General features: G+C 36.0%; 1 protein-coding gene and 1 pseudogene across 8 annotated transcripts in view; one reads left to right on the plus strand and one right to left on the minus strand.

The window, feature by feature from the left end:
* Window positions 1-27,886, plus strand: part of OSBPL8 (oxysterol binding protein like 8) — a 159,495-nt gene that overhangs the window by 84,677 nt on the left and 46,932 nt on the right. The window contains exon 1 of one of the 8 annotated variants that reach the window (XM_035002101.1): window positions 19,929-20,255. The exons of the other annotated variants lie outside the window; for them this stretch is intronic. Within the exon in view, the coding sequence (XP_034857992.1) occupies window positions 20,111-20,255 (145 nt within the window). The 5' untranslated portion in view covers window positions 19,929-20,110. Of the gene's footprint in view, window positions 1-19,928; window positions 20,256-27,886 lie in introns of those variants that run through there. 8 annotated transcript variants of the gene reach the window in all.
* Window positions 11,625-14,627, minus strand: LOC118008957 (annotated as a pseudogene).

Genomic DNA, 27,886 nt, shown 5'->3' on the forward strand with positions numbered 1-27,886 from the left:
AAAACAAAAATAATTACTATGTTAACATTTATTGTATAGTTGTTGAATGTATTTTGGAAGTTAGCATTTTTGTTGCCAAAATGCTTTTTGAAGCTTAAAAGCGGATATATGGTACACACTGGTATAAATAACCTTCATTAAGATAAAATTCTGGATGGATGTAGTTTATGTGGTTTTTCCATTCTGTGCATCACAATTTTGACTGTAATAGATTCATCTAATTCATGTATCCGTGTACTAGAATATTTAGAGGAATTAACTTTAACTTGGGACTTAATGAAGAAAAAGGTTAGTTACTAATAATTAAAACTACCCTCATTTATATTTATCATGAACATTTTCAGACAAACGGAATTTGAGAGAATAGTACAGTGAACACTAACATACTCATTAGGTAGATTTAGGAAATCATTAACTTTTTCTCATATTTGTTTCATTTATTTGAGGGTGAGGCTGGGATATTTAGAATAAGTTACAGACCTCATGATATTGTATCCCAAAATACTTAATGCAGTTAAAAACATTTTCTTACATAACCATTAAGGCCTCTAACAGAATTAGTGATAATTACTTAACATAGGCTAATACCTAGTCCATATTCAAATTTCCACAATTGTTCCCACATCTCTTTACAGTAGGCTTATTACAGTAGGCTGATCCAAGAAAGGCTCATAGATTGTATTTTGTTTTTATGTCATTATATTTCCTTTAATCCCAAAGAGTCTCCTTGTTTACTTTTATTTTCTCTTGTTACTTTTGGCTTTTTTTGTAAAACTGGATCAGTGTTCCTATGGAATGTTTTACCTTTTACATTGGATCACCTTCTTGCAGGATTATTTAATTTGTTTTTCTATCTTTATATTCTGTAAACTGGAAGTTAAATGCAACATTGATTGCATTCAGGTTGAACATTTATGGTGAGATTATTTTGTAGGAGATGTGTACTGTGGAGGGGGGAAATGTATCTGCATCACATGAGAATTCACTTAATGTTTGATTGTCCCACTGTTAGTGACTTAAGATTGATCAGTAGGTTCAGGTGGTGACAGCCCTATCTTCTAAAGGTTCATCCTTTTTCCCCTTCTGACCTGAAAGTAAAATAGATCCAGTTGACACCTGCTAAATAGTCTTTTCCCCCATCAACTTTTTTCTTAAGGATGTAAGCATCCTTTGATGACTATTTAATCAGTTAAAATATTAGGGGTTGAAAAATGGTGATTTTCTAATTCTGTCATTCTTTTTACATTTGTTACTAAAATTTTTCTGTAAAGAAGAGATCTTAATTGTAGAGTTACTTGGTAAACATTAAAATATAGTTCCTATAGGAAAGGCAGGATAAACGGTTGTTTCTGTCTGAGAACCCATATTTAGATTAAAGAGATGATGTAAAGTCTGTTTCCAGTGGTGACACATAAATTTTTTTGGCCTTTAAAATTTTTTTAATATGATAAAGAACTCATACATTTTTAATATATTCTTTGTATTTCAATCATTGGTAAAATGAAGATAATAATAGTACCTAGCACATAAGATTTTTATAAGGCTTAAAATGTTAGTACATATAAAAAGCCTAGAACATAGTTTGGTAAATAATAACCATTCGTGACAGCTGATTAATAAATAACATTTATTATTAATATTATTTTAAATGATTCTGTTTGGGTTAAAAGCTGATATTTCAGTTGTTGCTGTACTTCAGCATCTTACAGAGGCTCATTTAGAAATTCTTTTTAGCATGGATGGCCCATGTAAACCTCTAATTTTTGCATTTAAAGCAGCTGCAATGTCAGTTATATCTTGATTTGCACCTAAGTGTTCCTGCATTAGTTACAGGTAAATTAATATTTGTGGAGTGAATTACATTCTGAATGCTCTTATTTATTAAAGTCAACCTGTTGGCTTTGTGTAATGCAAGATATCTCCCTCTGGTTTACTGAAATTCTATAACATAGTTTCCAGGTGTCAAATTTGTTTAAAATAAGATATATCAATTAACTTTCTTTAAGAAAAAAAGATTTACTTATTTTAGAGAGAGCGAGAAAGAGTGTGTGTCCATGAATAGGGGGTAAGGGCAGAGAGAGAGGGAGAGAGATAATCTCAAGCAGACTCCCTGCTGAGCGAGGAGCTCTACACAGGGCTCCATCTCACAACCCTGAGATATGACCGGAGCTGAAACCAAGAGTCAGACGCTCAACAGGCTGAGCCACTCAAGTGCCCCTGTATCCATTAACTCTTGATTATGATGAGGATAAACTGCTGTAGGAGATTAACAAATGTCCTGTGAACCTCTTTGAATTGTCTGCCATGTCTCAAATACTCTTGCTTAGTATTATCAGCTTCTGAATGGAAAGAGAGTTCCAAAAACTTACTGACGGTAATAATGACTAACATTTAATGCTCTTTATTTCTCTAAGTGCTTTTTACACGCATTAGTTCCTGGAAGTCTTGCAATAACCTTATGGTGTATAAATCATTCTCCCTGTTTCACAAGTGAGGAAATTGAGCAATTGGTAAGGGTAATTTCCTTGCCCCAGTTCACACAAATAATATATGATAGAGTTTGAATTTGAACCTAGATATGATTCCAGAACTTGGTTTTGTTTGTTTGTTTTTTAGTTTCAGTGAATTAGTCATTAAGTTTTTTTTTTTTTTTTTTTTTAAAGATTTTATTTATTTGACAGAGAGAGACACAGCGAGAGAGGGAACACAAGCAGGGTGAGTGGGAGAAGAAGAAGCAGGCTTCCCGCGGAGCAGGGAGCCCGATGCGGGGCTCGATCCCAAGACCCTGGGATCATGACCTGAGCCGAAGGCAGACGCTTAACGACTGAGCCACCCAGGCGCCCCAGTCATTAAGTTTTTTGATGCTCAAATTTTCTAAACTTTTAACTTTGGCTCCTGTGTCTTTTGATAGAACTCCATTATATGTAGAATGCTTTCTGTGGAGATTTTGAGTTTTCTTTTTCATTTTTGTTTTTGTTTTTGAGTAATATATAACAGTGCAATTACAGAGTCAGGTGGTGAGTATATATTTTACTTTATAAGAAATTGGCCAAACTAGTTCCAAAGTAGTTGTACCATTTTATATTTCTGTTAGCAGCATATGAGCATTTCAGTTGCTCTGTATTCTCAACCTTTTTTATTTAGCCATTCTAGTGAGCATGTAGTGGTATCACATTGTGGTTTTAATTTGCATTCCTCTTATAACTAATGATGTTTATCTTTTCACATACTCATTGGCCACTGGTATATTTGAAGTGTAAGTTCAGAGTTTTTACCCTTATTTAAACAACCGGTATGTTTATCTTATTATTGAATTTTAAGAGTTCTTTGTGTATTTCAGTATCATGCTTTGCTAGCTGTGTTTATTGTATTTGCTTTAAGTTTTGGCATACCTTTTCATTGTACAAATGATTTCTTTCAAGGAGTAGATGTTTTTTAGTTTTGATGAAGCCCAGTTTATCATTTTTTACCCTATGATTCAAGCTTTTTTCCCCCCATCTCTACTGAAGAAATCTTTGTGTACCCTAAGGTTGCAGAGAACATTTTCTGTGATCTCTAAAAAGTGTTATTGACAGTAATAATGACTAACATTTAATGCTAGTCATTAAATGTGTTAACAGCATTAAAGCTCTGATCTCTCTTTTCATTCTTACTATTATATCTGAAGCCAGGTCTTTATTATTTCATACCTATGTAGCACACCCTCCTAATTCTATTAAGACCTTGCCCTCTAGTATGCTAGGCTCATCTTTCTTTCTTTTTCTTTTTTTAAAGATTTATTTATTTTAGAGAAAGAGTGTGCACGTGTGTGCAAGTGGGGTGGGGGCAGAGGGAAAGAATCTTCAAGCATACTCCCTGCTGAACGAGGAGCCTGACGCAGGCTCAATCCCATGACTCATGAGATCATGACCTGAGCTGAAACCAAGAGTGTGATGTTGAAGTGACTGAGCCACCCAGGCTCCCCTCAGGCTCATCTTTCTTAACAAAACAACCTTGTGTTAAGGTGAGATTATTATGGGAATGGGGCTTTTGTAGATGTATATAGGCAGAGAGTACATAGATCCTCTGAAGTAGGTCTCTGAGGGAAATAATATGAATAAAGAGAAATAGAAAATTACAAACGAAAATACAGCTTTTGATTATTCAAGCTTGTAACCAGAAAGTTCACTAGATGCCTGCAATTCTGTTGGTCCCATTCTCAAAAAGTTGACAGTTGACTGTTGCTTAAAGCAGTGGCTGTTGAGTCTGGCTGTGTCTGAGAATCACCTGGGAGCTTTGCTTAGATACAGATTTCTGCTCCAGCCTTATGAAATCTCTAGGACCTTTTTTTTTTCCTCCTCTAGGGCGAGGCCGTGTATTTATTTATTTATTTATTTATTTAAAGATTTTATTTATTTATTTGACAGAGACACAGCGAGAGAGGGAACACAAGCAGGGGGAATGGGAGAGGGAGAAGCAGGCCTCCCGCCGAGCAGGGAGCCCGATGCGGGGCTCGATCCCAGGACCCTGGGATCACGACCTGAGCCGAAGGCAGACGCTTAACGACTGAGCCACCCAGGCGCCCTGAGGCCGTGTATTTATAAAGCTCTCCAAATGTCTCTAATGTAGTAACATTTGGACAAATAGTCAAGAGCATAAATTCCAGATTCCGTAATCTGGTAGTCAGGACTCCTAGTTTGTCTGATTTTACAGTACCTTTCCAATTTCATTTTGTGTTTCCCCTCATCATGAACCCAGCAAGATGGCTTTCTTCTCTATTCCCCAGTTTGACTATGCTTTTATTTACCCTGGTCCTCCATTATGGAATGTCCTCTCCCTTCCCTTTGCTTATCTGAATACTTCTCAAATCCTAGGGTGCCATTAGTAAAAAATAGCCTCAGAGTAAGGATCAGATTAAGAGTGCTTCTGTAAGATTTTATGTTGCAACTTCAGAAAGATTTAAGGCAATGTCTCTTGGATCCTTTCAGCTAGACAAAGGGCTTCAAAAGGTCTTAAAGGTGTACCTTTTAGAATATCTCAGCTAGCCAAAAGAGCTTCTAAGGCTCTTAAGTCTGCTCTCGTATAGCACCATGGCATAGCCCAAAGTAGTGAATGGTCTATCTCAAAGAAATTTTTGGTTGTGCCATCTGTTTCATTGAGATTATTCTAATAAAATTCATAAGAAACTCAAAAAGTTTTTATAAGAATGATGCTAATGGAAGCACCACCAGCTTAGATGGAAAAGGATAGACATATTTCAATTAAGTAGAGCCTTTTGGGGGGAGGGGAGACTCCCAGTCCTGTGTGGGCATGAAGCAAGCTGAGAAAGCTCCACTGTTGCAAACATGGACCATTTCTTAAGAAAGAGGAAGACTGACTCGGAGAATGGAGCCAGGAGCCCAGAGGGCAGAGTCATGATTCACAAAGGACTATTTTCAAAGAACATGACTGTTCTAATCAAACTGCTGATGACATGTGCCCAGCAGATTTCACAGTTGCTATGGCACTGTTGTGCCTTCTGTGTAACTCATTATCCTCTGCATCTTTTGAACTCAAGTGTCCATTGCAGTCCTATCCCTGGCTTACTGCAGTGGGGCAAATAAGTTATTTTTTGAGGTGATAGGATCTTGGTTTAATAGGAGCTCTAGCTGAGGAGTTATATGTGAGGAACTAAACCCAAGGAGTACCATTTGCACTTGAACCTGATTTAAATAACTAGATCCTGGCCTTACAGCCAGTGCTATAATAGGATGACATTTTGGTTGGGGGGAGATGATGAGTATATTTTACATGTGGAAGGAATATGAATTAGGTGGACTGTGGTGTATTTCATTTTCAAAGATGACGGCAGTAATGTCTTTCATCTTACATGACTTTTTTTTTTACTGTGTCCTGCAAATTGCCCATCAAGAAATGGACTTTATTCTTTTTTTTTTTTTTTAAGATTTTATTTATTTATTTTTGACAGAGAGATAGAGAGTGCAAGTAGGCAGAGAGACAGGCAGAGGGAGAGGGAGAAGCAGGCTCCCTGCTCCAGACGTGGGGCTTGATCCCAGGATCCTGGGATGCAAAATATATTTCTCAAGTCATGAGTTATAAAAAGTTTGGGAAGAATTGAAGCCTGAAAAAAGTAGTTGGAATACCATCCTTAAAAAAAATGTCAACATTTAAGGATCTGATGGAGAAAGAATTGGTAAAGAAGTGTTGTAGCCCAGAAGAATGAAGCAGATGGTTTTATGAAGGAGGGCAAGTGACCTGTAGTTTTACATACAGCTCAGAAGTCAAGCCAGTTAAGACAACTGAAAAATTATCCATTGACAAGATGTGATTTCTTGCTTTTGTGAAATCAGTTTTAGGGAAAGTGATGAAGGCAGAAGCTGATAGCAATAAAATTTAGTAAGAAAGATAAGGAATTGGAGACAGTTCAGATAGCAGACTCTTTCAGGAATTGTGCCCTTGAAGGGATAGAAAGTGTATGGTAGCTAGAGAAAGACATGGGGCAAGAAGGAGATGTAAGAAAGGAGATATTTGAGCGTGTCCAGACTTTCAAAGGATAAAGTCGGTAGAGAGAAATACAAAACATGTGAGAAAGATGGGGGAGTTAATAGGGTAGGTCTCAGAGGAGGCAGCAGGGATGGGATGTAGTGTGCAGGTGAAGGGATTGACAGGACTAGGAATACAGCTGGAAAGTAGAGGAACCATGTTAGTGGGGGTGCCAAGTAGTGTTCAGTCCTCAGTTGAGGTTGGTATTAATCTGCCTCAGTGTGAGATTTTCATCTGTAAGGTTAGGTTTTACTAGGTATGTGCAATAAAAGTAATCATGGCAGAGTAGGTGTAGGATGCTGGCAGGGGAATGGAGGTTTAATGGGTGAGTTTGGTGAATGCTTTGGTGGGAGGGGGGTAGTTCTGTAGGAGGAAATGTCCAAATTAGTGGACAGCTTAAAGGCATTGTATAAGTAAGTGGTTGTGGGGGCTGAGGCAAGGGTTCTCCAACAGATGAATACTGAAATGATAAAATAATTGAGGATTAATGTAAAAGGAAGAAAGGTGTAGAGAGTAAATGTCATTGTCATTAAACTCCTCATGACAGCTTGTCCTTTTTTTTTTCTTTTTTTTTCTATTCCTAGCACACATAGTACCTGGAACATATTAGGTACTTTTAAGTTGAGTGAATGAATGAATGTCTTTACTGAGCACCTTTTATGTGCCAGTCCCTGCCCTTGTGAAGCTTTAATCTCATTTTTTAATGAATAGTTGCAAGTTTGGAGGTGATACTCATGTCCTAAAACCTGTACATGAATATGACATGAACCTCACATACAGTATTGTTCCTGTGTTTGCTAAAGAGAGAGTCCTACAAGAGAGTGGAAAAAATGGCATATATATTGATCCTATATCCTGGACTAATGCTACTAGCTACCATTTATCAAGTTTAGCTAATATGCTAAAAGTTGTATGTGCAAAACTATATTGAACTATTGAAATAATCCCATAAGACACAGGCACAGTTACTATATCAGTTTTATAAGTGAGGAAACTAAGGATTTCGGGATGTTAAGAAAATTTGTTCAAATTCACAAAACTTGTAAATGTCTGAGGCAGTTTTCAATCTCAGGACTGTCAAAGCCCGAAGTCTTACTGCACTCTACTGGAGTGAATTACAGTGCCAGCTATTTTCTTTTTGTTTTATACATGCTATTGTGTTAGAAGTTTGTTTTGCCGTTGCTTTAGGATGGCAAAGATTCTGATTGTTCCTGTTTTCTAGCTGAGTCTCCTTCATGCATATTGATTCATACCAATTTAATGTGGGTCATTATCCCTTAAAAAACAGTTAAGTTTTTTTGTTTTTGTTTTTGTTTTTTTTTGTAGTGTGGTTTCCTTCCATTGTTTTAGGGTTTTCTTTTCTTTTTTTGAAGGAAGTAGGGAGACTGATGCTCCTCACTAGAGTCCACACACATCAAGGTAGTCTTTTATTTGTCATATATTTAGGTTATGGTAATGAATTAGATTATTCCAGAAATTATTTATGTGTCAGATTTTTTACCTTATTCAAAGTTAAGTATACCAGTTTACTTAAAAGTACTTTTAACTTTAGTATGATTACAGTCTCTTAAATAGGATGGTATTTGTTTTATGCTCCTTTGACCTTTATTTCGGCTTTTCATCAAGAAAGAAAGACATGTATATTAATTAGTGTTGTTGTCTGCCTTTCCTCCCCTCTACTTTTGAAAGTGCAGTGCCAAGGGAGCCTAGAGACTAAATTAAAGCTCATCTCATGGATAGATATTCTGTTCTCACTACATGACATTGAGATTGTTATCAAAGCTTGATGAGTTGCTATAATTCATCTTGTAATTCTTTGGTCATAAAAAGCTATTTTGCATGCTTTTAGCTTTACAAAACCATCTTTCAGTTGTAGTGCTTTATAAGAGAATATAAAATGTTGCTTTGCCAAAACTTAAAGGCAAACTAATTTTTAAATGTTTAAAATTTAAAAACTTTTAGAACTGAAAGTTACCTACTTAATCAGTTACCTGCTTAACCAGTTTTATCAAAATTAATTTAGACCATGCTTGCTTTATCTAGACTTGAATTAAAATGTTATATACTTAGTATTGTGTTTCTCTTATCCGTCAGCAAATTCTCTTAACCCTGCCAAGTCCCTTCACTTGAATTCCCTGGTAGCATTAAACATGACATGATGGGTCTGTGTCTACAACTTAATAGAAAACTTTAAAGTAAAGGGGGATTTTCTTTGCAGAGTTTGCTAGTGTGAAGATGTTGTACCGATTCCCCAGGGTGACAGTTTTAGCCCTCACTGGTATAATCTCAGGTGGCACCTTCATTAAAATGGTTTATAGACAAAAGGAGACCAAGAAGTCAATTTCCTCCATGAATCGAAGCAATTCTTCCTTCCTTGGTAAGATATTTCTAGGATCAATTCTTGAGCATTTATGAGACTACACACACATAACAAATATGTCTTGAATATATGTGTTCTATTTCATGAAAATTGTTTTACCTGAAAGAGTACTTGAATTTATCCGCACTACCTCTAATTTTTTTTTCTCCTAATTGCTGTGCTTTGGTTTGTAGCCATAGTTTGTTTTCATTACAGATAGTATACGTTAAAGGTTATGTTAATTTTCTTCTGAGTTATTGAATCCTCACTGTTAGATTTTTGAAGTTATTTTTTAAGACACAATTGTTTTCTGTTTGAAATTCCTTGTGTTCAGATAGTTGCTTCTTAGAGAGGTATGAAAATATCTATTAAATAATGAAAAAAGGATTATAATATTTGGCAAATTTAAAAAAATGAGAATGAAATATTTTTCTAAATCTCTCTTGTGAAATGTTGCAATATCTATGCTTTTCAAATGTTCCTGTGCTCCTGTAGGGGAAACTGAAATACTTGAAAACATTTATTGAAAAGTGAGAATGAATAATTTAGCTCTGTTTTAAACATCTTTACAAAGATGAGAGGGTTCTCTCTTATCCTTGCCAGGCATTTTTAGTTGCTTCTTATCAAAGCAGTTAAGATGAACATAAAGAATACTAAAAGACACTTTTTCCTCTATAAATATTCTGTGTGCGTGTATCTAATTAAAATATATATGTGTGTGTACATACATATATTTACTTAAGATGTGTGTGTGTTTACTTAAGATAACATTAAAGGATTGTCAAGTATTATTTGCACTAGTCTCTCAGCTCTTTCCTGTTGGGATTTTCTCCCATTTGTTTCCAAAGTCTGAGAGGTTGAGATTACCTTCTTAGCAAGAGTGGTAAAATAGTTTCACCTATAGAGTTAACTGCTACAATTTTCCTTTCCTTATTTGAGGCATGGAAATGCAAGTTTTCTGTATTGTTATGTTAGTAAATGTATAGCAAGATAGTAACTTAATTTACCAATATTTGCATAATTTCTGAGAGAAGATAGTTTCATAGAAATTTTTGTTTTCATTTTGGTTGTTGTAATTTTGAACATACGTAGGTTTTATTTAAGAATGACACAGTGAAGTTTAGCAAACTTTTTTCCAGATAAAGGCAGGGTTTGTGACAGATGGACAAATTCCCCCTGGGGACTAGAGGATTTTCCAAGGGTCTCTCCCATCAAGCTGGCCTTTATTCTGTTTGGTGTACAGAATTCTGTACTAGAAAGCAAGAACAAACCAAATATTCTCAGTCCCAATTTGTAATTAGGAAATTTAGGGACAGGAAGTAGGGAAACATAAGGAAACATGAAAACATGTAAGTGAACTTTACATGTTACACTTCCAGTAATATAGCAAACTAGACATTCAGAAAAAACCTTCCTAGTAAGAACATCAAAATGATGGATATGGTGGGGGTTTTTTGTTTTATATTTTTGTTTTTGTTTCTGTTTTTTGTACCACTTTATTCCAACTTGAGCACTTCAATATAAAACTACACACTGGTGAACTGTTTTCCTTACTAATTCTGAATTGCTGTTAAGTGTACAAGTTCTGCTAGCAGTTCAACACTTAGATTCAATCATCTCTGACACATGGTAGATCTCATATAATGAAAATACCTAAAATAATTAGTGCAGTATACTGAACTGATCAAAATAAAATGAACTTTGGGAAACGTTTTAAGATTATTACTAACACACTGCAATAATTTATGTTACAAATTACTGATACATTGTTTATTATGATTCTAGCCATGTAGGAACAACTAGACCCCCTTCCTTTCAAAGGGAGAGAAAAGGAAAAATTAGCTGTTTTAGTAACTGTACATTTTGTATACTTTTAAGCAACTCTAAAATACAGAAAAGTAATAAACATATATGGAGACTGCAGTGCAGTACCTTATTTATAGTACCACTGAAGATCAAATTTAAAATAACCAAGTTTGAATGTACATAATTGTTAGTGCCTTGACTTTATTATGTCCAAAGAGAACAAAAGCCTACTCCCTGCCCCAAACAACAAAACCTATGTAATGGCCAGCTGTGATTAAATAGAAATCACAGACACCCGATTTGTTTATTTCTGTTGAAGAGCTCACATGTTTGAAGGGAACACTATCCATTAAGGTGCACTTATCAGTTTTCATATGTCTAAAATAAGATGAGGATACATTTGACTTTTTCTTACCCCACAAAAAATACTAAGACTAGCTATAATTTTGATGCCATTAATGTTTGGTTTTTTTCCCCCCCTGAAGATGTGGGACTGTTTTCTTGTGGTTAATTTGTTAAAATGTGGAATGCTCATCTTAAGTATGCATACTAAGAGAAATTACCAGTAACCTGAATACTGTAGCTAAGCATAAATATCTTTAGAATCTCCTTCTAAAAAAAGAATGTTTTTGAAAAGCTTAAATTAATAAGTTCCAGATCTTTTTCACAGAACTGGCTGGTTAACTGTGGGTTTACATCATCATTTGTCTCTATCCCTGATGGTGAGAAATGATTACCCCTAAACCATCCAAGGAAACAAGCATATACACACAGCTCTCATTCCCCACTTCTACTTCTGAAACATTAGTCAGAGGGTCACATACCTGTTTTTAAAAATTAAGCTCAAAACACTTAAAATAATTCAATATTAGAAATTGACTCTGTCACAAGTCTCTTCTTTTTAGAAGTCATACTGGGCCAGTTAAATGCTCCAGTTCCACTCTTATTAACATTTATGAAGCAGAGAATATTCCAGCAAGTTCAAACTGGAGGTTTAGTTATCACAACACTGACTCCTGGTTGGCTGTGTGGGTTCAGTAGATCTACTCCTCTTCCTCTGGCAGAATTTGCTCCTGGATTCAGTCGTTCATTCTTTGGCAGCTTTTTAGTTGTTGCCATGAATATTTCATTTACATTCATTGATGTTTTAGCTGATGTCTCCTTGAGTAATACACTGTTGTCATCTACATAGGACTGTGCTTCCTGGAAATTGATAGCTCTTTTATTTGCAGGATCAGCCTTGTTTCCCGATAAAGCTATTACAGCATTAGGATTGGCTTGCTTCTTAAGTTCTTTAATCCATTTTTTGGCTTTGGCAAAGGACTCGTCATTTGTGATATCATCTACAACTATGGCTGCTTCGGTCCTCTCTAGTACATTGGTGCTAGACTATGGTATTGTTCTTGACCAGCTGCATCTCATATTTCAAGCTTTACTGTTGTGTCATCAAGATAACACAGTTTGGGGGGCACCTGGGTGGCTCAGTCTGTTTTTTGTTTGTTTGTTTGTTTGTTTGTTTAAAGATTTTATTGATTTATTTGACAGAGACAGCTAGAGAGGGAACACAAGCAGGGGGAGTGGGAGAAGCAGGCACCCAGCTGAGCAGGGAGCCCAGTGCGGGGCTCGATCCCAGGGTCCTGAGATCAAGTCATGCATCGGGCTCCCTGCTCAGTGGGGACTCTGCTTCTCCCTCTGGCCCTCCCCCATCTCGTGCTCTCTCTCTCTCTCTCTCTGAAATAAATAAATAAATAAATAATAAATAAATAAAATTATTTTTATTTTTAAAGTGCGGTTGAGGGGTGCCTGAGTGCCTCAGTTATTTTGGCATCTGACTCTTGATTTTGGCTCAGGTTATGATCTCAGGGTCATAACATCAAGGCCCACATCACTCTGCACTCAGTGGGTAGTCTGCTTGAGATTCTCTCCCTCTCCCCTTCCCCCGCTCATTCTCGCCCTCTCTCTCAAATAAATATTTTTTTAAAAACTCGTAATAAAAAGTATGGTTGAACTGTCAACAAAGTAAGGGAATTGGTAGGTGGGGCAGAATTATGGAGAGTGGGAATCCAGAGAGGTGATGAGTTCTAGAGGCAGCATTTGTCCTGACTAGCACTTGTTACTTTCTGAAGTTCTACAGCTTGAGTTTAATGAGAAAAAGGGAGAAAAGTCCTGTGGCCCATTCATGATGGAAATTTGGATTGGAGATCTCTCCATGTGAAATTAGGAGTCCTAGTTAAAAAAAAAAAAAAAAAAAACCTGAAAAATATAGCCATAGAGGAAGATGCTGGTGTAAATGCCTGTCTTGGTTGTGGCTCCAGGTAGAATGGGGGAGAGAGGGACTCTTCTTTGAGAGGCAAAAACATATACTCCTGTGTAGGCTTGGGGCCAGAACTCATCCTATCTCTGTGGCAAAAACAAAAACACCCCTCAGTTTAGTTTAAAATGATCTTTTCCCAAGTGCCTGGAAGAATCGACACGGATACTTGTTAGAGGAGAGGTTTAAACACATGCCTCCAAAAATTACTGATTTTTAGTTATGAGCTTATCCATAAACAAAACAACAAGTTAGCATTATGATGTGGAAAAATCAGTAAAGACATGAGGTAACAATCCACCATCAGAGAGAATCTGCATAAACTACCTACCATCCAGACCAACATCTGCACCAATTAGAATTATAAATGCCAGAATGTGATTTAATGGGTTAAAGGCAATATTGAAAGATAATGCTGGGAACTTTTCAGAAGGATGAAAGATAGGGAACTGGGTGGCTCATTCAGTTAAGTGTCTGCCTCTCGATTTTGGCTCAGGTCATGATCTCAGGGTTGTGAGATTGAGCCCCCGCATTGGGCTCCATGCTCAGCACAGAGTCTGCTTGGGAGTCTCTTGCTTCCTCTTCCTCTGCCCCTCCCCTTGTGTACGCATGCTCGCTCTCTCTTAATAAATAAATAAAATCTTAAAAAAAAAAAAAAAGGACGAAAGACAACAACTGTCTGATTAAGGAGGCCTCACAATTCCCAAGCAGGAATTCTAAACAGTAATAGTTTTATTTTTTTTTTCAAGATTTTATTCATTTATTTGAGAGAGAGGGAGAGCGCAGAGGGAGAGTGAGAGGGAGAAGCAAACCCCACTGAGCAGAGAGCCTGATGCAGGGCTCGATCCCAGGACCCTGAGATCATGACCTGAGCCGAAAGCAGATGCTTAACCAACTGAGCCACCCAGGAGCCCTAAACAGTAATAGTTTTAATGCTGATACTTGACAAGAAAGAGGGCTGAAAAGTAATGAATTAAGTAAGCATTTATTTATTTATTTTTTAAAAAGATTTTATTTATTCATTTGGGAGAGAGAGCACATGAGAGGGGTTAGGGTCAGAGGGAGAAGCAGAACCCCCGCCGAGCAGGGGGCCCAATGCGGGACTTGATCCAGGGACTCCAGGATCATGACCTGTGCTGAAGGCAGTCACTCAACCAGCCCAGCCACCCAGGTGCCCTTAAGTAAACATTTAACTTAGTGTTAGAAAAGTAGTAGGATAAACCCAAAGTAGATAGAAGGAAGGAAATAATAAAGATAAAAGATATAGGTGAGAGCAAGAAAGACAAAGTTGGTTGTTTGAAAAGGCCAATAAAAATTATCAAAACTTGAGCAAGACTAAGGGAAATAAACATTAGGAATAAAAAGACAACTAAAAATATAGGCAAATGTTTAAAAGATAATATAAACTCTAGCCAATAAATTTGAAAAATTAGATGAACAAATTTTTAGAATGATTGTACTTCCCAAAATTTAGTCAGTAATAGGAAATTCTAGTGATTTTTGTACTCTAATTAGTAATATAGATTATCTTTACAAAGACATTATAGGCCAAGATAGATTTACAAACAAGTTCTACTGAACATTTAAAGAAAAATATAACTCCAATCTCACCTTAGAACTGTATTTCATTAAGTCTAAAAAAGTACCCCTTCTCCTACTTTAACATCTCTGAAATTGGGTTAGATCTTTTTTTTTGTTTTCTGGGGGCGGAGGGGAAGGTTGGGGGGCAGGAGCAGAGGCAGAGGGAGAGAGAGACTCTGAAACAGACTCCATGCTGGGGCGGGGGGGGGCTCGGTTTCTTGATTTTGGCTCAGGTCATGATCTTGTGGTTGTGGGATTGAGTCCCGAGTTGAGCTCTGTGCCCAGCTGAGAGTCAGCTTCAGATTCTCTCTCCCTCTCCCACCCACCCACCCACCCACCCACCCACACACACACACACTCTCTCTCTCTCTCAAATAAATAAATAAAATCTTTTAAAAAAACTATGATGTCATTTAACATACAGGTTAAAGAAGAAAAACTATGTCATCATCCCATCAATAAAATGTATTTGAGGGTGCCTGGGTGGCTCAGTCGTTAAGCGTCTGTCTTCGGCTCAGGTCATGATCCCAGGGTCCTGGGATCGAGGCCCACATCGGGCTCCCTGCTCGGCGGGAAGCCTGCTTCTCCCTCTCCCACTCCCTCTGCTTGTGTTCCTGCTCTCGCAGTCTCTCTCTCTCTGTCAAATAAATAAATAAATAAAATCATGGGCGCCTGGGTGGCTCAGTTGGTTAAGCGACTGTCTTCGGCTCAGGTCATGATCCTGGAGTCCCAGGATTGAGTCCCGCATCAGGCTCCCTGCTCGGCAGGGAGCCTGCTTCTCCCTCTGACCCTCCCCCCTCTCATGTGCTCTCTGTCTCTCTCATTCTCTCTGTCTCAAATAAATAAATAAAATCTTTAAAAAAAAAAATGTATTTGAAAATGTTAACGTCCGTTCATGATACAAAATCTTTTAGCAAATTAGAAATAGAAAGGAACTCTTTCTTAACCTTGTAAAGTTAGAATTAGGAACAAAGGTGTATACCATCTACACTTCATTTCAGCATTGTACTTGGAATTTAGCTAGTGAATAAGGTAAAAAGAAATAAAAAAGGAGCAAATTTTATTTGTAGTTAGTATAGTTGTTTATACAGAAGCTCTCCCAAATTCACAGATAAATTATTAAAGTTATTAAGAAATTACTGGTTACATGTTAACTGTGGTTGTATGTACCAGTAACAAGTGGTTAGAAAAATGCAGTTCAAAAAATACCACTTAAAGTAACAGAAAATAAGGTACATAGCAATAAGTCTAATAAATCTAACATAGTATCTTTATGTAGAAAAGTATAACACTAAGATGGTGTATTCTCAATAAATGAAGAGACATACCATGTTTCCAGTAGGAAAAATCAATATTATTAGTGTGTCAGTTCTCAAACTGATTTTATCTGTTCAAGGTATTTTGAATCCATATCTCAACAGGGTTTTTTCATGGTACTTGATAAGATTATCCTTAGTCTAGGGAGAACAAAGGGCAAAGAAGAGTCAAGACCTTCCTGAAGAAGCAGAGCCAGGCAAGGGTCAGGGGCTATTTAATACTTACCATAATGCTCCAGTAAGTAAGACAGGAGGTGTTGTTGCTGAAATAGAGACAAATGAAACACCCAACAACAGAGACTTAGAAATAATGTTACACATTAGAGTTCTACATGACACTGTGGCAAAAGCAAAACTACGGAAAAACAGTAAAAAGGTCAGTTCTTTACAGGAGTTAGCAGGGAGGCAGCAGTGACTAAGCAGAGCACAGATTTTTATGGTAGTGAAGATGCTCTGTATGATACTGTAATGATAGCTACATGTCATTATGCATTTATCCAAACCCATGGATGGCATGTACAACATTAAAAAGTGAACCCTAAGATAAACTGTGGAATTTGAGTGATTATGATATGTCAACATAGGTTCATCAATTAGAAGAAATGTACTGCTCTGGTGAGGAGAATTGATAATAGGGGAGGCCATGCATATATGGAGGCAGGGGGGTATATGGGACATCTCTGTACCTTTCTCTCAATTTTGCTGTGAACCTAAAACTGCTCTAAAAAATAAAATTTTTTTTTTAAAGATTTTATTTATAATTTGACAGAGAGCGTGAGAGGGAACACAGGCAGGGGGAGTGGGAGAGGGAGAAGCGGGCTTCCCACGGGGCAGGAAGCCCGCTGGGGGGCTCGATCCTAGGACCCTGGGATAATGACCTGAGCCGAAAGCAGACACTTAACGACTGAGCCACCCAGGCGCCCCAAAAATAAAATCTTAAAAAAAAAAAAAAAAAAAAAGTAGAATGGCACGAGCCAAGCTACTCATGCTGTTTGACAAAGTCCAAGTATGGGGGACGATCCTGAAAACAGGAGACTCCACAGCTGGCTCCTTCTATTCTCTTTCGTTTCATTTATGGCAATCTTTATAGTTGTGGGAATATTTCTGGGCTGGCTCCTGCTATTCTCTTTCATTTTGTTTATGGCAATCTTTATAATTGTGGGAATATTTCTGGGCTGGCTCCTGCTATTCTTTTTCATTTTATTTATGGCAATCTTTATAATTGTGGGAATATTTCTGGGGTTTCGTGATAAGGTGACTACTCATCTTAGTTACGCCTATCTAAGCAATCATAATGAAACTAATTCCACGAAGAATTAGTTTCTATAGAACAAAATAACAAGACGGTCACGCTCTGTCTAGCACCTTTCTCTTTGCGTACTGTTTTTTAGTTTTAGCGAAAGCCAATAAGCAGAAATCAATAAAGGTCATGTTAATCATTACAAAGGAAAAATGAAAGAAGGCTATGGCTGTAATCCAGAAAATGATCTAAGATTTGGAAAAACAAAAATATCTTAACATATAAATAAAGTTCCTCCGAGGCTGTCAGGAGGAGATGCTTGCAACCTGATCCTGTACCTGTGTCTCCTCATTCGCCAACACCGTCCTTTCCTACAAGAGACCCACCCCAGCTGGAGCTGGACTCTGGCAGTAGAACATTTCAGTGTACTGGAAGTGTACTCACCTTATCCAAACATCATAGCATGGGGGAACAGAGAAGAAACATCATCAGCCTACTATCAAGACAAGCCGAAGTTAGAAAAAATTGGGCAGAGTTCACCCAAACAGTTTGTCCTTGGTTTACAAAGAGATAGTACAGTGGTAGGGGACATTTTGGGTGATGACAGCTCTTTTATATTGAGTATCCTGTTTCCTGTATCCCATGCATTCTTACTTTTGCTATCACTTTTTGGTAAAATACAATTCTAGTACAGCCATTCTCAAGTGGGGTTGTATGAGGGAAGTAAGGCCTATAGAAAATAATTTAAGTGAATATTTTCTCAGTTCTCCCAAGGATTATGGTGCATGGGTAGAGCCATTATAGATGTATGGGAGAAAAGGTTAATTCATTTTGAAAAGTGGATATTTCAATGCAGTAGGCCTAATGAATCCCAGGTGAGAAGGACTGCTCTAGTAAATTATTTGAAAATACTCATGGAAAGTAAATTTTAGACCTTACATGTTTAAAAATACCTTTATTTTACCCTAATATGTAGTTGATAGTTTGGCTGGGTATGGAATTTTAAGTTGGAAGTCATTTTCCTTCTAATTTTGAAAGCACTGCTTATATTTTGGTCCTGATTCTGGAATTACTGGTGATGTCAATAGCTTATCTGCTTCCTGATCTAGAGGAAGTTGGTGTTATGAATTATCTGCAAAAGGATTCTTTGGTATAAATAGGGCTGGTTCTCAGTTTTTGCCATTGCTGGTTTGTGATTCAGCTTTCTGGGATATGCAAGACAGTGACTACTTGTTAATCTCATGCTTTCCAATGTCAAATATATGTTGTTATTGTATCCTATCCTGGATCCATACTTGTGGAATACGTACCCATACTTTCTATTTTTAAGAAATTACCCCTTTCTTACAATTTTAGTTTTAGGAGAGAACACATTAGGTTAGTGTCTTCCTTCTGCCATTTTAACCTGAAACCCTTCTAAATTTTACATATATTATCCAATTTCATCCTAATAACAATGTGGTAATATAGGTAATATTATTAGCATTTTATAGGTGAGGAAACAGAGACCCATGGAAATTAACATAATTGCTAAAATGCATCCAGCTGGGATTTGAACCCAGGCAGTTTAATTTCAAATCCTGCTTAACCATTAACACAACAATGCCTTGAGAGTCAAGCACCATTGTATGAATTATAATTATTTCTCTCTTGTCTATAATTAATGGTCATTTATATTTCATGACATGGAGAAAAGCAAAACAAACAAAACAACCCAAATCCCTGTTGTAGTTGTAATTATCAACTGTAAACTTATTTTTACCATTATTTGATTTTTGAAATGCCTTTGCCCAATAAAGAACATGTTACATAAAGGAAATTAAATTTATTTGTTAGTGTACTTTCTAGTAAAGAGAAACAGACTTAGATTATATAGGATGTTATTGTATAGGAGTGGAGAAATAGCCTTGAAATGTATGCACTATAGGAGGAAGGAAACTGAGATCGTATAGTAAAGTACCTATAAAAATGAACCACTGTCAGTTGAAATTTTAATGGTAGTTATAAAGAGATAGCATAGACTATAAATTTGGCTATTGGCACTTCACTGTTAGATTTAATAATGTGAGAATCATACCAGTAACTTAGTTTTAACCTAGTAAAGAAAGGTATTCCATTTGTTATTGTGGTAATAAAGCTGCATTTTTCTTTAAATAGAGTTTTAAGTGGAAAATCCTTATTGGTAGATGATATATTTTGAAAAGTTTAAATGCGTTGACCAGGAACTACAGCAGCTCCTATCTGTTTCAAGAGAACATGTGTTAGAGCAGTCAGCATTATTGTGGTGTCTTTTCAGTCTTCCTTCTGGATTGGTTTGCATTAACATTGTCTTAATGACTCATATGTCCTTGCTAGAGGTAGAACTTAAATATTTATTTTCCACTTTAGCTGTTAGAATCCATAAAAATTGTACTTGAAAGAATATCTTTCCTTATGAATTCTTAAACATGACTGAGGTACGCAGTGGATTAGATATAGATCTAGAGGCTTCAGGAAAGATAAACAGTGTTATATTTATATCCATTTATGAGGAAAGCAAAAACTGGAAAGAATCGGAAGAGGTGGGAAGTGTGGCAGATACTACAAAAACATAACGGATATGAGAAAAGGGTTGCATTTTACTTCATCCTGAATCTCTAAGTATTGATCTTGCTTTGTTTTTACTAAAGCAGCAACTCAGTTCAGGGCATTGCTGGTTTGATAAAAAGGTAAAACATCAGTGGAATTGCCTTTCTTGTTTATCAGTTCATTAAAAAAAAAACAAACCAACAACCCACTAGCAAGGCTTAATGCCTTTTCTGTTTATTGCTGATTTGACAGTCTCTGGTCCTTCTCCTTTGCTGTTAAATGTGTGTGTCCTTTGTTTGTGCTGGTGGGTTTCGCTACATTTGGATGTGAGAGAAAAGCCTCTCATTGCCATACTGATCTAATTAGCCTTCTGGGTGAACATATACGTTAAATAGACCTTCTAAGCCATGAAAGAAGAGAGCTCACAACAACGTAGATTTTCTTCCTGTACTGTGGTTTCGCCTGTTTTATTTCCTCCACGAATTGATGGCCGAAAGCTTGTCCGGAATGCTTCATTTGGAGGATACAATGAACTTTCTCCTTCCTTGCCAGGTTTGTTTGTTTAATCTTGCATTCTTTTCTTAATTTCTTGCAGGCTTTTCATTAAACTAGATATTCCAGCATCTTAAAACTGCTTTCATTTAAATGAAACAGATTCTGTAGTGAAAGGTTCAGTTTTAGTGACTGCTGCTATATGGCATGGCTTTTCCATGTTTTCTCTTAAAATCTCTTAAGCCCAAACTTGACAACTAGTGATTCAGTGAATTACAAATCTTGCATTGCTGATAGCATGAATTTTTGCTTTAATTATAGAAATAAATATTATAATCCTTTGATAAAATTAAAACCTTTTTTGGACTTGAGATAAATTAACATTCTATAAATAAGCAAATTAATCTGAGGTTTTTGCAAATGAAACCCAGATATTTAATATTGATAGTAACTATGTTAAAATTGCTGTTTAGTTTAAGCTTTAATGGTTCAGGTCCTGACTAAAGTGAAGTTTTCTGTCCAAGTATAATTTTTGAAATAGCCTTCTTGTTGTTAGATGTGTCTTTGTATAATTAGTGTGTGCTAAGAAATTGTTATTTTTAAGGTAACAATTTTAAAATGAAATTAGGCACTTGACAGCTATGATTCAGACATTAAATAATTGGTTTATGAAATAGGTCTTTAATTGTATGAAAAAGATTTATTATAGCAAATATTTGGATATATATTTTAAAATATTTTAAAATCTCTATTTTCCTTTCAAAATTTAAATTGCAACATAATTTTTTCTAGTCTTTTGAGGTTATATTTTTCTTTTAAAATGAAAATATTCTTTCAATACTCATGGCAAAGAAATCACTGAAACTGGTGCTTGCTTTAACCATCTCTAGATTTTTCTGACACGTTTTGTTAAATTTGAATTATGTTTTCTGCTTTCACACTAACATTTATTCTTGGCTTTTTATGAATATTCATGCTGATAGGTGGTATATGCATTATTTTGAGATAGTGAAACACCGTATAGATGGTGCTACCTGGACAATTAAATAAATCATTATAAATTCACTGATTTCTTTTCTGACAGTGTTTTCACAAAAGAATTGGGAACCATAGTCCTGAACTGTTGCCTAAGTAGCATAAGCTATAAACAGCATTCATAATCTGTATTTCATCTTCTCAGTATAGCATGGTTACTATCATGCTTCTTATGTTCTCAAAATGGTGTACATTTTAGTTATTTGTCTTTGTTCAGAAGTGTCTTTGAAAATACAACATGCTGAAAAATTTGAAAGTTGTTAAATACTCTATTTGCTTTTATGGTGTGACTTAGTTCTATTTCTGTGTGTGTTTCTGTATTTTATTTTTTAAGCTAGCAAGCTTGTAGCAAATGTTTGCTGACCTTCATGCAATGATTCTACTTAATATTAAAGAATAATCATGTGACTACTAAACAACAGAAAACTTCACTTTTATTAAAAGTTTGCTATTTACTTAATTAGGTAACTAAAGGCAGAATTGTCAATTTCTCTTGTCAAAGAATATATTGAAGGTCACCCTGGATTGATTTATTTGAATGGAAAAGTAAATGGTTGGCTTTGTTTTCTAATTCTTGAAATAAAGAAAATCATATTCATAGGGATGCTTCCATATCCCCCTTTTTACAACCAACAGTTGTACTGCAACTAGCCACAATAGGAAGCTCTTTATGTTGCATTTTATCAGCTAAGAAATAGAATGGAATTAGGTACTTCAGAAAAGTGGCTTTTATGTTGTTGTTTTTCCAGTTAAAAAATAAAACATATTTCTTCTGGGACCTTTCATTTTACTGAAAAAAATTTTAGATGCGTTTGTTTTTACCTGACATTATTAGAGGAGAGGTTCTGTGTTAGTGATATTGAAAGATCATTTTGCCTTACTACTTTGAACATAACCTTCTTTTCATTTTAGTTTCCTTAGGAAAAAATTACTTTTTTGGCTTTCTACCTTAAGAAATATATTGGTTTGGCCTTTTTCTTTATGATGAGCTATAATATAGAAATGGTACCACCTGCCCATGTATTTCCAATAACACCATAGTGCTTTTTTTTTTTTTTTAAGTTCATGTTTGCTTATCTGTTTCTTTCCGCAATCTCAGGTATAACTTCTAGATATGCTTATTGGACCAATCTCTAGAATAGTACCAGAAAATTGGAGTAAATAAACTTTGAGCAAATAAATCACTTATGGGCAAACTGTGTGAGCTTTAGTGCACAGATAGGTTTCTTTTTACTATATTTTGACTCTCAGAGTTTTTTTTTTAGTACAATTTCTTGATTCTTGGCTATGTTCATTACAGTTAATATTAATGTAGCTATATTTGTAAATACATTTTAGCAAGACTGAAGCAGCATAAAGCTTGCTTTATTATATCTAAACATTATTGAACCAAATTTATTACGGAAGTATCTGAAAGGTTATACCTTGTCAATGATGATAGCACTTGTATTCTGTTAACAAATTAGAAGTTAGGGACATGGTGTTAATTTATTTAGGGATAATATTCCATTGGGTTAGTAGGAGGAAGTAAACTCTGTGTATTACTACACTACTTAAAAATATTTTTGTGACCACAGATTTAGGGAAGACTTTCTTAAGACCAAAAAGCACTAACCATTAAGAATGAGATGGCTAAATTTGACTACCTTAAAATTGAGTGGTTTATAAAAAAAAAAAAAATGCAGATAATAAAAAGACAAGAATAGGGAGTTATTTGTAACATATAGCTGGCAAAGGGCCAGTATCTGGAATACATCAAGAATTCCTATATAAATCAATAAGAAAAAGATAGACTCTGTGTGTGTGTGTGTGTGTGTGTGTATATATATATATATATATATATTTTTTTTTTTTTTTTTTTAAATGCACAAAAGATTAGGGCTTCTGGGTGGCTCAGTCAGTTAAGCATCTGACTCCTGGTTTTGGCTCAGGTCATGATCTCATGGATTGTGGGATTGAGCCCCTTGTCAGGCTCCATGCTCCATGGGGAGCCTGCTTAAAGATTCTCTCCCTCTGCTCCTCCCCCTGGGTATGTGAGCGTGTGCATGTGCGCACTCTCTCAAATAAATAAATCTTTAAAAAAAAAATAAATGCACAAAGGATCTGAGGAGGTCCTTCACAAAGAGAAAGTTAAAATGGCTAATTAAAAGTGCTCAACATCATTAATAGTCAGGGACATGCAAACTAGAAGCCCATTATACCATTGATATACACACCCCAGAGATTAGCAAAAATATTAAAAATTTGTCAATATTGATGTTACCATGGATATGGAGAAAGGAGAACTCTTACTATTAGTAGAAAAATAAACAATTTGGTATCCTTAAAGTTGAAGAACACATATACTATAACCCAGGAATTCTAGAATTCAAAGAAACTCACAGGTAGGTGTGTGTATATATATATATATATATACATATATACATATACATATACACACATACACACCAGGATATACTTCCAAGAATATTTGTGGCACCATTGTTCATAAGAGGGACAAATTAGGAACAACCCAAATGTTTATCTACAGTAGATGGATAAATAGTGGTATAGTTACGCAATGGGATTCTAATCTGCAATAAAAATGAATGAAATACCTGCTTGACATGCTGGTAAAGAATGTTTGCAAAAGTCAAGATAAGTTGCCTTTGAGAAGATTAGATTGTGATCAAGAATGGTGCTGGGAAGTGGGGAGGATCTTACAGGATTTTGACATTTGTTTTTTTTATTTGGTGGTGGTTATGCCAATATTCACTGTATACATTAAATTATACATATTTTATGCATTTTCTGAAGCTATTCTATATTTTATGTATTTAATAAAATAATTACAAATAACAGTGGAGTCCAGTTTTGTTAATTTTTGCAACAAATTATCAAATTTTTATGTTTGAAAGGGTGAATAAGGATTAGACCTTTCTTTTCAGGAATTCACAGTCAAGTATGGAATATGAACATGAAAACAAATAATTGAAGTATATTGTGATAAATAGGGTAGTACAAATATGTATGAAATGCTATATATCTCGGAGAAGGGAGAGCTAACTATTCCTACACAGAGCAAGGCCACCAACAAGAGGTGGCCTTGGGTCTTGAGAGGCACCTAGCATTCTAAAAATAGCATGAATTTTAAAGTTAGACCTAAGTTTGAATTAGCTCTGATACTTACATTAGTCAAGTTACTTAATTTCTGTGAACCCTGGCTTTTTCAATTATATAAAATATAGTTAATATGTGGGGTTTTTTTGTGGTGGTGTTTTAAAAATTAGTAGGTAAAACATCTAGCATAGTGTCATAATCACACGTGTTCTTACAAGTGGATGTTGGTTCCTTTATTGTTTTCATTAATATGTTAATTATTACTGTTGATGAATTAATAAGAATTAGGTGCAAAATAAGTTAAAGGGATATAGACTAAGTGAGGAAGGATGCCAAAGCAGGAGAGGTCTAATAAACTGGAAGAATAGAGAAGGCTGAGTTTTTATTTATTTTTTTATTGAGGCATAACTTACACAGAAAAGTTAAAGGCACAACCTTTTGAATTTTAAGTTACATATAGACCCATGTAGCCACTTTCCAGAACCACAGAAGAGTGCCTCTTGCCCCTCCCAGTCAATTCCTTCTACTAACAGAGGTAAACCACCCTAACAACCTCTACCCCTATAGATCAGGTTTGCCAGTTCCTGAACTGTATATAAATGGAGTCATACAGTATGTGCTTTTTTTTTTTTTAATGGAAAGACATGGCTTTTTTTGCTCAATATTGTGTCTCTTGTTTTCTGTAGTAGTAATTGGTTCTTTTAATTACTACTACATTGCTGTGTAACATTCCATTGTGCAAATATATTCATTTATTCAACCTTAATAACCATTTGAGTTGGCTTCAGACTTTGGCTATTACGAATAAAGCTGCTGTGAACATTTTTGTATCTTACTTTGATGAATATACACAACCATTTCTGTTGGGTATATCTGGATTAGAATTGCTTTGTGTTAGAATATCCATAAATTCCGCTTTAGTATGTAGTTTCAAATAGTTTTCCAAAGTGGTTATGTCCCATTATACTCTCACCAGTAGTGAATAGAGTTCCAGTTGCTCCACATTCTAATCTGTACTTGGAAGGTAGTATCCCTTTAATTTTAGCCATTTTGGTGGGGATATAGATTTCTGTATCATTGAGGCAGTTGGGAGGATAGTAGGAAGAGAATTTACTACCTAAAATCACTAACAAGGAAACTTGGTAAAAAGTCATGATCTGAAATTGCTCTGCATTATTAATAATGGTCAATAATGTGTTATAGGCTTCAGAATTTTGTCTATAAATACCACTTTTTTAAAAAAATAGAGGAGTAATTTTAAAGTAATTTTGAATCTCCACACATGGTAGAAAATAATAATTCATTAATATTAAGAATTACTTATTACAGGGGTGCCTGGGTTGCTCAGTTGGTTAAGCGTCTGCCTTCGCCTCAGATCATGATCCCAGGGTCCTGAATTGAGCCCCACATCAGTCTCCCTGCTTGGTGGGGAGCCTGCTCCTCCTCCCACTGCCACTCCCCCTGCTTCTGCTTGCTCTCTCTCTCTGTCAAATAAATAAATAAAATCTTAAAAAAAAAAAATTCTCCCTCACCCTCTGTCCCTCCCCCCATGCTCACGTGCTCTCTAAAATAAATAAATCTTAAAAAAGAATTACTTATTATAAAATGTTACTCTGAATAAATATTTTAGAATTTTTAAACTGAATTAAGTAACTTTGGTTTGCTTTATACTAAAGTCTAAAATTTTGGTAAGTTATTTAAAATTTCATGTTGCATTTATGAAATAGTTTTGTTTCCCCCTAGTATTGGGATTGAGTGATCCTCCTTAACAGAGTTGGGGGGTGGGGGAAGATACCTTCTTCATATTACAGAAAACAATGCAGTAAAATCTCTGGATTAGGAAATTGGAATGGATTTGTTTTTAGCTAATAAAAGCCAAATAGAGAAAAATGGTATTATTAATATGTTAGAAATAATTTTTAAATGCTTCAGGCACTGGTGCTACTGATGATTATTTAAGTGCTGCTTTATGAATAATTATGTATGCATTTTTAATATAGGCTTTTATTGGACTTAGAACAAATTATTATAGGGAAGAGTTAATAATACTTGCCCTCAAAAGTAGAAGGAACATCTTTAAGTTGAGTACTGCTCCTTTTATACCCGCCACGCAAATTTCAGTATTAACATTTCTCTAATTGTACTTTTTTTTTTTTTTTTTAGATTTTATTTATTTATTTGACACAGAGCGAGAGCAGGAACACAAGCAGGGGGAGAGGGAGAGGGAGAAGCAGACTTCCTGCTGAGCAGGGAGCCCAATGCGGGGCTCGATCCCAGGACCCTGGGATCATGACCCAAGCCAAAGGCAGATGCTCAACTGACTGAGCCACCCAGACACCCCTCTCTAATTGTACTCTTAATAACATTAATCTGTTAATTGCTTTTGGCATAGTGTTATGTTAATGTGTTACATGATTGCAGGGATCTGTGCATGTTCATCCCAGTACATTCATGTATTTTAGATTCATTCTTTTAGAATTTGTATACAATAGTCACTGCCGATGATCATCTTAAGAGTCAACATGAATTGAGGGCGCCTGGGTGGCTCAGTTGGTTAAGTGGCTGCCTTCGGCTCAGGTCATGATCCTGGAGTCCCGGGATCGAGTCCCGGGATCGAGTCCCGCATCGGGCTCCCTGCCAGGCAGGGAGCCTGCTTCTCCCTCTGACCCTCCCCCCTCTCATGTGCTCTCTCTCTCTCTCTCATTCTGTCTCAAATAAATAAAATCTTAAAAAAAAAAGTCAACATGAATTGAATGTATACTATATGGAAAATACTATGCTAAATGCTTTCTAATGGATCCTCATTTAATTCTCACAATAAGCACATTGTTAGGTTTTTAAGTCTGTCCCTCAACCTAGATTTATTTTCTCTAGTCCTTTATCACCAATTCTAGAATTGTTTCTGATTTGGCAAGAGGTGTTAAAAATATGCTGGGTTGGTTCTTTCAGTTAGGATTCTTTATTAGAAAAGAGTTCACTAGAGGGGCGCTTGGGTGGCTCAGTCAGTGGAGCAACCGACTCTTGGTTTCAGCTCAGGTCTTGATCTCAGGGTCCTGAGATCAAGCCCCACCCATGTTGGGCTCTGCACTCATGGGGGAGTCTGCTTCTCTTTCTCTCTGTCTCTCTCTCAAAATAAATAAATCTTTTTTTTTTTTTTAAGATTTAAAAAAAATTTTTATTCATTTGAGGCACAGAGATAGAGCAGAGAGCATGAGCAGGGGGAGAGGCAGAGGGAGAGGGAGAAGCAGGCTCCCTGCTGAGCCAGGAGCCCGACATGGGGCTCAATCCCAGGATCCTGGGATCATGACCTGAGCTGAAGGCAGACGCTTAACTGACTGAGCCACCCAGGCATCCCATAAATAAATAAATCTTAAAAAAAAAAAGAAAAAGAAAAAAAAAAAGTCAGTAGAATAAAAGCTCCATGAGGCCTGAGTTCATGAAAAGTGCTCTAGGAGCACAGAAAAGAGGTATTTAGCTTGATGTTGATGGGTTCAGGAAAAGACTTCATTGCCTTTGTAAGCCTTAATTTATTCTAAAGAGTTATACTACATATGATC

The sequence above is a fragment of the Mirounga leonina genome, unplaced genomic scaffold (genome assembly GCF_011800145.1).
Source record: "Mirounga leonina isolate KUSES-001 unplaced genomic scaffold, KU_Mleo_1.0 Mir_126, whole genome shotgun sequence".
Classification (NCBI taxonomy): domain Eukaryota; kingdom Metazoa; phylum Chordata; class Mammalia; order Carnivora; family Phocidae; genus Mirounga; species Mirounga leonina.